General features: G+C 38.7%; 1 protein-coding gene and 1 non-coding gene across 2 annotated transcripts in view; one reads left to right on the top strand and one right to left on the bottom strand.

The window, feature by feature from the left end:
* Nucleotides 1-9,861, bottom strand: part of CFAP36 (cilia and flagella associated protein 36) — a 34,870-nt gene extending 25,009 nt beyond the window's left edge. The window contains exons 1-3 of the mRNA XM_053589002.1: nt 9,563-9,861; nt 6,149-6,213; nt 5,467-5,568 (exon numbers count right to left, since the gene is read on the bottom strand). Coding sequence (XP_053444977.1) covers nt 5,467-5,568; nt 6,149-6,213; nt 9,563-9,677 — 282 coding nt within the window. The 5' untranslated portion in view covers nt 9,678-9,861. The remainder of the gene's footprint in view (nt 1-5,466; nt 5,569-6,148; nt 6,214-9,562) is intronic.
* Nucleotides 2,172-2,278, top strand: LOC128585101 (U6 spliceosomal RNA). Its single transcript, XR_008379848.1, has one exon. It is a non-coding gene; the product is annotated as a U6 spliceosomal RNA (small nuclear RNA).
* Nucleotides 9,862-12,122: the final 2,261 nt, after the last annotated feature.

Raw genomic sequence — 12,122 nt, 5'->3', positions numbered from 1 at the left:
TTCAGGAGAAGGCAAAATTATAGAGATAATAAAAAGACCTGTGGTTGCCAGGGGTCTAGGGCAAGGCCAAAAGGATGCATATGTAAAGCACAGGAAATTTTTAGGACAAGGAAACTATTTTGTATGACCTTAGAGTGGATACATGACATGTATTTGGCAAAACCCATAGAACTATGCAATGCAAAGAGAGAAACCAAATGTCAAACTACAGACTTTAATTGGAATAATGTATCAATATTGGTTTATGAATTATAACAATGTACCAAATGATGCAAGGGAAATATTGAATTGGAGAAATAGTACTATATGCTCAATTTTCTATAAATCTGAAACTGTTCTAAAAAATAAAGTCTACTACTTTTTAAAAATCTTACAAGCACTCACACAAAATATTGTTAAATAAATATCCTGTGCATATTTTTAGAAAGTAAATGGTAACGTTACATATATAATCTTTCAAGTGGGCAAATTATTGATAAAAAAGAATCATTCTCCCAAATTACAATTATTATAAAACAAATGTTTCTGAAAGTGTTATTTCCATCTTAAAAAGGTCAAAGCAAATCAAGTAAAAAACAAAAACAAAAATACTTTCATTTCTTTCGAGACAGAGCCTCAAGCTGTTGCCCTAGGTAGAGTACCGTAGCATTACAGCTCACAGCAACCTCCAACTCCTGGGCTCAAACGATTCTCTTGCCTCCACCTCCCAAGTAGCTGGGACTACAAGGCGCCCACCACAATGCCCAGCTATTTTTTAGTTGCAGCCGACATTGTTGTTTGGCGGGCCTGGCCTGGATTCAAACCTGCCAGCTCAGGTGTATGTAGCTGGCACCTTAGCTGCTTGAGCCACAGGCGCCAAGCCAATACTTTCATTTCTTGCCATTAGAAGTCCCTGGCTTTGGCCATACATGAAATTAACAATAAGTTTTATCCTCACCAAAAAACACAACCAATGAAGGAAGTCACTTTTGTCTGTTTCAACTGGAAAATATCACAGCTTTTCAGAATAATCAAAGTTTACTAATCAAAATTCCAAACTTTAAGGCCAGGCAGTGTCTCATGCCTGTAATACCAGCACTCTGGGAGACCAAGGCGGGTGGATTGCCTAAGCTCAGGAATTCAAGACCAGCCTAAGCAAGAGTGAGATGCTGTCTCTAAAAAATAGCCAGGTGTGTGGCAGACACCTGTAGTCCCAGCTACTTGGGAGGTTGAGACAAGAGGATCGCTAGAGCCCAAGAATTTGAGGTTGTTGTGAACTATGGCACCACAGCACTCTACCAGGGAAAAGAAAGTAAGACTCTATCTCAAAAAAAAAAAAAAAAATCCAAAGTTTAACTGAAGATGACTAAAATAATAAATCTCAGTATTTATTACATCATACTTTTCTGAACTGTTTAGAAAGATATCCTAATTCATGGGCATTTTTTTAGAACTACACATAAACAACCAAAAAAGCCATACTGTTGAAAAGGTTTATTTGTCTTTGTTTATTAACTGGAGCTCTTTATCTGATGCACCCCTTGCCTCTCTGCCTGGCTTTAATACACAAAGAGTATGTCAGGATCAGTGGCCTAAGGCGAATGATGAGCAAACCAGGTGAAAAGAATTTTGCAGGTGTGTTTTAGATACCAAATGAAAGTGGCAGCTAATTTAGAAAATCAAAACCGAACTAAGCAAACCAAACCAACACAAAAATGACTTCATAAATTACCTCGGGCAATCAACTGGTTTCTTTAATTCACTCATAGTCGCTTCATATTGGCACAATTTAATCTACAGGTATAAACACATAAATACTAGACTGCTGCCAAGCAGTAAATGTGCTTCAAGCTGTGTTTCCAGTAATGGTGAAAGCTTTGTCTGATTCAATATTGCTATCTGCTATCTAAAAGTTTGCTGCAGTAGAGAATAATGCTAACTAGTCCACACAGGGATTGAATCCATGACCCTCGCCTAATTAGCACGCTGCTGCTAATCAACCACCAAAATAGCTACCATTAATCAAGAGGTGCTTCCATTTATTTATAGACCACCTGAGATACACCACGCATTGTGCTAAATGCTTTATGTACACTAGCTCTGAAATGTCACATAAACCTTTCAAAGTAGATGCTATCCCTATTTTATGCATATGGAAACTGAGAATCAGAATGGTTAAACAAGTAAAACTGGTGCTCACTTTGGCAGCACATACACTAAAATTGGAACAATACAGAGAAGATGAGCATGGCCCCTGAGCAAGGATGACACACAAATTTGTGAAGTGCTACATATTTAAAAATAAATTAAAAAAAAAAAGTAAAATTGTGAAGTAGCTTTTGTCTGGCTCGGCGCCTGTCGCTCAAGTGGCTAAGGCGCCAGCCACATACAACCTGAGCTGGCGGGTTCGAATCCAGCACGGGGCCCGCCAAACAACAATGACAGCTGCAACCAAAAAATAGCTGGGCGTTGTGGCGGGCGCCTGTAGTCCCAGCTACTTGGGAGGCTGAGGCAAGAGAAGCACTTAAGCCCAAGAGTTGGAGATTGCTGTGAGCTATGATGCCATAGCACTCTACCCAGGGTGACACCTTGAGGCTCTGTCTCAAAAAAAAAAAAAAAGTAGCTTTTGTCTTGAGGTCTTATAGCTAGTAAATGAAAGCTCTAAGACTCAAATGCAGATCTGTATCAAAGGCTTTCTTTGTGTATAATATGATTGAATTACCAGTCAACTCAAAAGGTATACAGGAGAACCAGAGAGAAAGGTGTGCTGATCTTAATTTGAAAACAATATTTGAAAACTCTGATACACTCTACCTTTAACAAATAATTTAAAGTTACCCTGATAATGCAAACAAAAGACAATTAGTGTCTACTATTACTGTGAACATGTTCATTCACAAATTTAGACTCATTCATAATAGCTTAAGAGGTTAACAAATTTTAAACAAAGCAAAAAAGTACTCCTGAAAAAGGAAAATAAAAACAAACACCAGTGTTTTAATAGAAATTTAAATATCAGTTAATAGTTTTCAATAAAATTATTCCTATTCAACTAAAACAGAAATGCCTGAGGTTGTTACTCAGACCAAAATTATGGTACCTACAGAATAAAAACTACAGGTGAACTGTAAAACAACTTTTGCTTTATAGAATTATAAAGAATTATAGAATTATATATATAATCATAGAATTATAAAGAATTATATTTCATAGAATTATAGAATTATAAACTAATAACATCTTTTTTTTTACATTAATGTAGGTATACCAATAATATTAATTTTTTTTAAAAACAGAGTCCAACTCTGTCACCCTGAGTAGAGTGCTATGGTGTCAGACTTCATAGCAACTTCAAACTCAGGCTCAAGGAATCCTCTTGCCTCAGCCTCCAAGTAGCTGGGACTACAAGCACCTGCCACAATGTCCAGCTAGTTTTTTCTATATTTGGTAGAGACAAGGTCTCTATCTTACTCAGGCTGGTCTCAAACTCTTGAGCTCAAGAGATCCACCTGCCTTGACCTTTGAGAATGCTAGGATCATGTTCTCAGAAGGCATGAGCCACTGCACCCAGCCTAAATAGTATTATTTTTTTTATGTCATGTTATAGTAAAGATTTTCTATCTCTAGAAGTAGAGGTGATCTTTAAATGAGAACTTATAAAAAGTGAACAGTATCAGAAAGTGCTGGATTAAATGCAGTCAAAGTGAGCTCTTCCAGGCCGTAACAGCAAGATAATTTAATAAACTTTTATTGATAACCTACCTATTAGGAACCAAGTTTTCATCTCTGAGCTGGGTAGAAAGATACTAAAACAGCTCAAAGGATTTATAACAGGGAAAACAGGCTTGAAGGAAACTATAATTCAAGGCAGAGTACCAGAAATATCAATGTAAAAGTACCCAGTAAAATAAATAAATAAATAAGTACCCAGTAGTGAGGGAGAATGGGTTCTGGTCTGACTAGAAGTAGCAAAGATGCTCTCCATGAGTAGCATTTTACTCATGTCTCTGAGTTAAGGAAGGGATGGGGAGCGGGCTGTACATTCCAGGTTAAGAGACAGTATTAGTAAAGCAAGATGCCTGGATGCTTATAAGAGCAAGTGGTCTGGAATGATGGATGATGGTAGTTAGTATATAACGTAGTGAAGAACTACAGCATGAGATCAAGGCTGAAACTACAACTTGGAGTCACATTATAGTATAGATAATCTTCACTATATCTTGCTAAGGAATCAGTTTACTTGACAGATGAGAAGATGCCAAAGCCAGTTTTTGAGAGGAAAACTACCTGGGAGTAGCAACATATCCCTATCCTCAACCTCTGAGCAAGGGTTCTCAGTTGGATCACCTGGGCAGAGATACTAGCTCTACTGCTTATTTAGTTGTAGACTTTGGACTGGTTGCTTAATATCCCTGTGCTTTAGTTTCTGTCCCTCCAGGCTAGAGTGCCATGGTATAAGCCCAATCAGTCTCAAACTCCTGGGTTCAAGCAATCCTCCTGCCTCAGCCTCTGGAGTAGCTGGTACTATAATGCCCGCTACAATGCCTGGCTAATTTTTCTATTTTTAGTCGAGACAGGATCTCCCTCATACACAGGATGATCTCAAACTCTTGCACTGAAAAAATCCTCTTGCTTGGGTGGCTCAGAGTGCTAGAATTACAGGCCTGAGCCACTACACCAGGCTAGCTTTCTCCTTTCTAAACAAAAGTTAAATGGTACAATATCTTAAGAGGTGTCAGTAAGATTAAATTAGATAAGACATGTCAAATTCCTAAAACATCAACTAGCACAAGTTCTCAATACACATTAGTTATAAATCCATATATTATCTACTTTATCTCAGCTCTGCACATTTAATGAGACAAAAAAGTAGTTCCAAGAGAAGGAAGCCCCAGGAACTAGATCTGCTGAGATTAAAATAAAAAACAACTATAGAATTGTCAAGAATCTATATAAATAAAGGAGGACTTCGGATAAACCCTACGATCTTTAAAAAAAAAAAAGAAAACTGTGATCTAATTATAATTCTAAGTTCAGAAAGTTCATTTTTAATTATATCAGTTCATTAATGTCTCAAATTATCATTGGTCAAGGTTGCTCTAAAAAAGAACCTATATAGGATGAATTACCTTTTCACCTCTCACAATGTCTAAAATATTATTCTTTGACAATCAAAAACCCAAATTTAAGGAAACTCTGGACATTTTTGTCAAAACTGTATGCTAGCAGAATATCAAAAAGCAAAAACCGGCTATGTTAACCAGTTCAGTGAAAATATTTCAGACTATATATGGAACCAGCATATTGTACCTCATGATTGTACACAGCTATGATTTAATAAAAAAATTTTTTTAAAAAGAAACACCATGCTACAATAGAGATACTTCAGGTTTATATTACCCACTCTCAGGTTTACAGTTCTGGAAACAGGGTCTATATGCTTGATTTTCCTAAATAAAATGGAAAACTAAAACAAAAAGCAAAAACCTGCGATGTTCGGGTCTTTGCAAGAGGAGATGTGCATGCTTCTTGAAATTGATCTTCATTAATTCCAATTTCTTTGAGGTAACTCTCTAACAGCTTTTCAACCTAGAAAAACAAAGTTTAACTTGTATAATTACATACAAAAATTCTAAATGGCAGTCCACATATTAAGTATTGAGTTCAGAAAAGTATAATCAAATACACTTTGTAAACATGAATCGACATAATATTACATGGCAATGACATTATCTTTCACCAACAAAAAGTTCGGCTTTTGCAGAAAATCATACGAAAATTTATTTCCTTTACTAGAAATAATTAAAGTCAGCATGACTTTATGAAATTCTGCATGGCACCAATCTTCTGCTACCGAGAGGCATTGTTAAAAATCACAAAACAACCATTGAATAACTAAACGTATCCCTGGATATATCAGCAGAAGAACCTGCAAATAGCTGTCAAACCAATTCTTAAGACTGTAGAATAGAAGAGATAAAAAGTCATAAAAATGAGACTCAGAGAAGCCCTGATGCCTAATATAACTGGTAGTATTGTTAGGGTAGACTGGATTCTTGTAAAATTAAAGAATTTTTAAAAATTTTAAAAATCTATTTCTTAAATTTAGAAAAGCTACAAGTAATATCATCCTAATTATCTTTAAAAATTAGTGGGAAAAAATACTCACTAGTTCTTTGTATTCCTGATGAATCTCTGTATAGGTCAATTTGCTTTCTTCTTCATCATCAAAAACTAAATTTAAAAGAAAATATTGCATAGTATAAAAACAAACCCTTTTATTAAAGCAAATCTAAAAATCTACTCCTTACAAGTAGAACTAATGTTCTTATAATCTAGCTCTTGAACTTTGAATCCCTGCAGTTTTTCTTTAATATAATATATAAATATACACCATTGATTGTAAACAAGTTTTTTCCCCTACTTGAGAAAATATTTAAAATAAACACAACCTCATACTTAAGAAAAACACTAATTTGACCCTTTTCAATCAATAATATAAGGCAATGATTTCTCCATAAACTTTTAATGGAATATTAAATCAGGCTCCACATTACTTTACTGTTCTGGAAATTTGCTGATACAAATTTTACTGAAAGTGATTAGGCCATTTATGCTATGGTAGATCAATAAAGAAGTTAAAACATGTAAAACCAAAGCAAATGTTTACTCAATGATCTTATGTGTGTAACAATGTAGATTAGAAAGATACACATTCTCTCCAGAAGCTACAATCTAATTAGGGAAACAGGACAAACCCATGAATTGTAAACAATAAACACTTGTTTCATTCTCCCAGAATGATCTTTCTAAAATGCAAAACTAGGCTGGGTGCTCGCTGGCTGCCAGCCACACGCACTGGGGTTGGTGGATTGGAACCCAGCCTCGGCCTGCTAAACAACAATGACAACAACAACAAGAAAAAATAGCTGGGTTTTGTGGCAGGCACCTGTGGTCCCAACTACTTGGGAGGCTGAAGCGAAAGAATCACTTCAGCCCAAGAGTTTGGGGTTGCTGTGAGCTGTGACGCCACGGCACTCTACCAAGGGCAACAGTGAGATTCTGTCTCAAAAAAAAAAGAAAAGAAAAGAAAAGAAATTAAAAATGCAAAAAAACTTCTGCAATTTTTGGCTTAAACCTCTTTAACAAATGTTCATTATGCAGGCGTCCTCAAAATTTTTAAACAGGGGGCCAATTCACTGTCCCTCAGACCGTTCGTTGGAGGGCCAGACGATAGTTTAAAACAAAAAACTATGAACAAATTCCTATGCACACTGCACATATCTTATTTTGAAGTAAAAAACAAAATGGGAACAAATACAATTCACACTGCTTCATGTGGCCCGCGGGCCGCAGTTTGAGGACACCTGATCTAGAGAATAAGCATAAAAGCCTTAAGTCAGACAAGACTTTCATGAGTAGATCCCATCTTATCTCCCACCACTCTAAAACCCAAACCTTGCACTCCTGACAATACACAACTATTTGACACACCTCCAAACCTACTTTCAAACCTCCATGCTCCTGCTTTACTCCACCCACTTTTCCCTTACTGTCCCAACCTCTTCAAAATATTCCCAAGTGGCACATTCTCCATGACCTGCTATCCACTCAACTCTGAGGCTGGTTAGATCCCTTCCTCTCAACTCTTATGTGTTTGTACTACACCATATGCCTACCTTTATAAAGCAGCTGCCAAAACTTTGTGTTATAGTCTGTTTACCTGCCTGTCTTCCCTACTAGGCTATAAACTTCTCAATCACAGGATTTTGTTTTATCTTTCTATCCCCACCTTCTGACCCAAGGACACACTCAATAAATGTTCGTAGAAATAAAAGCTGATGTCCCACGTTGTATCAAACTAGTCTTTAAATGATCTGAGGTAGAATAGCACACTGACAACGCCAAGTCAGTGAAGCATAAACAGTTATTTCAAGTGTCACTGGCATGTCACTTTTATTTATCCTGGCATCTGCTCTATATAACAGTGTACATTCAAGCAATAAAGCAGCTACTGAAAACTATTTTCAGTTTATTCTGAAAGCACAGTACATGTTTATAAGGGTGTGAATTACTGATTCTCTGCAAAATCACATAATCAGGTATGCTATTACGGAGATGTAGTAACTTTTTTTTTTTTTGCAGTTTCTGGCCGGGGCTGGGTTTGAACCCACCACCTCCAGCATATGGAGCCGGCGCCCCACTCCTTTGAGCCACAGGCGCTGCCCGGATGTAGTCACTTTTGACATTTGGGAATATATAGATGAACAATGCTTTAAATTTTTTTCCACTTCAGCATTTAGTTTCAGGGGGCAAAATCAAAAGGTGACATAATTTCTTCTTTCTGCTCAAGGAGGTCAGAATCCCACATTCCTTATCAGTCTCGTAATGGCATTTTAGATTCTCAAAAACAGTACAAATAGAATTTATTTTGTATGTAAACATCCTTAAAAACTACAACACTTAATTATTATTTGCATTTGTATTATGGCAATGAGAATTGTAATGAAAACATTCAGTGGTCAAACTAAATTTCATCTTCACCAGATTCATGAATCTTAGGGTTGAAAGGTTTCAAAAGATCATCCAGGATAACCAACCTTTGGCTAGGTGAATCCCCTCTAACATCGCCATTAAGTCTTTATCTGATCCTTTCAAATGCTGCTGTGTCCTGGGAAGTCACTACCTTCTGAGGCCCACTAACTCATCTTGGATACCTTCTATCACGAAGCACTTCCGTCACAGAAATTTGTTTCCCTGTAGCTTGTACCACCTGCGAAGGCTGGATCCCACTGAACCTTACACAAGTCTAACATCCACAACATAAGGAAGACGTTCAAATGATGAATAGATTACTACTCTAAGTCTTGCTTGGTGCTTGGCTAAACCACCACAAGAATAGGTGGGCACTCATTCATATGACATGGTTTCTGGTTCATTCTCCCCCGAATGGGCTCCAGTTTCTCTTCAAGAACTGAATGTAGACCTCTAAGCGAGAATACGACTCATTTGTTAGAAGATCACCACCACCACCCATTCATTTTCTAGATACCAAGAATCAGAGAGGTCAACAAGGGGGATACGAGGCCACCGAGATCACTGGCTCCGGAGCTACAGGAGTACTCATACTACCCTCCTTTACAGCTAACTGTTGGTCTGGAGTGAATCATTTCTCCTTTCCTAAACTGACTACTCAAGGCAAATGCTAGAGATCATAAGGAATTCAGAAGAAAAACGACCTCTTCTCCTCTCACATCACTGGTGAAGCTGTTTAAGACGCCCACCCAAACAGCCCACCCACCCAGGACAAAAATCTGCGGTACACAGTATGGTGTGAAAGAATGCGCATAGGAGTAAAGTCTAACGTTTATTGGACGTGCCATCGTGTCCAAGGAGAGAGGCGTCTCGGTTCCCATTTTCAGGTCCGCGAAGGAAAACACCGGCAGAGTGAAAGCAATTCCTCCCACATAACCAGCTCTAAGCATGGCCGACAGAGGTGGAGACAGGGAAAAGAGGGTTTGCGGTGACCATCTTCCTGCCGACGGCTGGTATGAAAGAGGGGAGAAAAGATTGTTCGTTTTACCTTCACATTTCTGCTCCACAAAGTCCAAGATGGGGATGGACCAGTCCGGGCCTCGCAGGAACCCCGCGATGCTCTCCACCACCCACTCCACCTCGTCCTCTTCTTCTGCAGCCATTCCTTCCTTCACCCCCACTGGGCAACACGGCTCCCTAGGCCAGACCCCGGGTATTTGCTAACGCCTTTCGGCCGCAGGGGACGGAGAGGGAGTCGGGAAAGAGTCGCCCCGCAATCGCCCAGCCACCCGGATAAAAACTACAAACCAGTAACGTAAAATGGTCGCTATGGCAACTTGCGTAGCTGCGGCCCGGAAGTGAATCCCGCTTCCCCGGAGCTTGAGCTCCTCGGAGGAGGGAGACAGGTGAAGAATGTTTCTGATTGGCTGATAAAGAACAGCAGGGGGCTGAAAAAAATAGCCCTCCGTCTATTGGTCCGGAGTTGTCATAGCTGAGCGCAGAAGCGTGGCAATTGGCTGGAGATCGTAGGCAGAATCTCCGCGTTCCCCCTTGCTGGAAGCGCTCGAAGCCGAGGCGGTGGTTCACGCCTGTAATCGCAGCATTGTGAGAGGCTGAGGAGGGAGAATTGCTTGAGCTCAGGAGTTCGAGACTTGCCTGAGCGAGAGCAGACACCACCACCCCCACTCCTAAAATAATGGAAAAACCCAGCTGGATGCTGCGGCGAGCGCCTGTAATCCCAGCGGCTTGCGGAGGCTGAGGCCGCGGGATGCCCACAGTCCGAGTCTGAGGTTGCAGTGAGCTGGGACGCTATTGCACTCTGCTCAGGGCATAGGATGGGACTCTGTCTCAACAACAAAACGAAATGTCTCCGTAAGGGGCAACGGTTACCCGGCCTGGGACTGACAGGGCTTCAAAATGTTTATTTCTCCTTGTATTCCTAGCCCTCATTTTCAGACCTGCTGGCCTGGAAGTGTTTTTAATCAAAAGATTGTCTGAAAATACAGAGCCAAGTACAGTAGCTCTGAAGGACTCGCTCTGCAAGTCAGTTTGCATATGTACCTTCAGGTGGGTCTTTAATCTCTTTTGCATAGATAAAGATAACTGGAAATAGGGGCTTTTCAAGGGCAAAATAAAAAATTAATATTCATTTAAATAAATGTCTTCATAACCAAATCTGTGTCAGTTAAGTACAACTCAACTTTTAGATTGGGATCCATAGTAGAATGGGGTCTTCAAAGGTCATTGTAAAGGTGCTTGGAGTCCCAAAATAGCATCAAACATAAATAATACCCACTATATAGTATATACAGTTTTTCACTGACTATATTTTTATCTTTTTATCTGTACAGCTGCATAGTATTCTATACACCACGATTTAGTCTAACGATTTAGTCTACAGAGGGTGCAAAAATATGTGTACACATTTTAAGAAAAAAACTATGAAAATCGTCATGCTCAAAATATATCAGCAAAAGATGAATACAAGTCACATTTGAGCACCTCTTGCAGTTGCAGAAGTCTAACATGACTTGAGTATTACAATTTTAATTGTTTTTTCAGTTCTTAAAATGTGTATATCTTTTTGGCATCCTTTATGTTTTTATTTACTGTATGTACACATAAAAACTTATTTGGATGCAAAAAGGTGATTAATGCACAAATTGATTTCTTTTTATTTTTTTAAATTTCAGGTTAATATGAGGGTACAAACAACTAGGTCACAATGTTTACGTTTATTAAGTAGAGTCCCTCTTACAGTTGCATCCCAAGAGGTGTGCCATGTACCCCCTTACATTGTGCCCACATTGTAAGTAGGAGCAACCAATCTCCCTTCCCCTTTTCCGCATTCACCCTCCCCCCAACTTGAATTAAATTTTTCTCTTATGTGGGCATATATTAGATTGTCTACAATTAAGTTCATGTTAGTATTGAGTACATTGGATATTTGTTTTTCCATTCTTGTGATACTTTACTAAGAAGAATGTGCTTCATCTCTATCCAGGTTAATACGAAAGAAGTAAAGTCTCTGTCTATGGCTAAATAGTATTTCATGGTATACATATACTACAGTTTGTTAATCCATTCCTGGGTTGGTGGGCATGTAGGCTGTTTCCACATCTTGGCAATTGTAAATCTAGTGCAAATGTCCTTGTGATGAGAGGATTTTTTTTCTTCTGAGTAGACGCCTAGTAATGGGATTATGGCATCAAATGGGGGGGTCTAATTTGAGTTCTTTGAGGATTCACTATACTTCTTTCCAAAAAGGCTGTATTAGTTTGGGATCCAACCACATCCACACCAGCATCTGCAACTTTGGAACTTTGTGATGTGGGCTATTCTCACTGGGGTGAAGTGTTATCTCAAGGTGGTTTTGATTTGCAATTCTCTGATGATTAGGGGCAATGAGCATTTTTTCATATATTTGTTAGCCACTCATCTGTCTTCCTCAGAGAGGGTTCAGTTCATATCTCTTGCCTAGAGATAGGATTATTTGTTCTTTTTTTATTGATTAATGTAAATTCTCTGTAGATTCTAGTTGTCAAGCCTTTGTCACATTCGTGACGTGCAAATATCTTTTCCCATTCTGAAGGTTGTCTTTTTGCTTT

The sequence above is a fragment of the Nycticebus coucang genome, chromosome 4, assembly GCF_027406575.1.
Source record: "Nycticebus coucang isolate mNycCou1 chromosome 4, mNycCou1.pri, whole genome shotgun sequence".
Lineage (NCBI taxonomy): Eukaryota > Metazoa > Chordata > Mammalia > Primates > Lorisidae > Nycticebus > Nycticebus coucang.
Note: the sequence above shows the minus strand (reverse complement) of the source record. Positions and strands in the feature narration are given on the sequence as shown.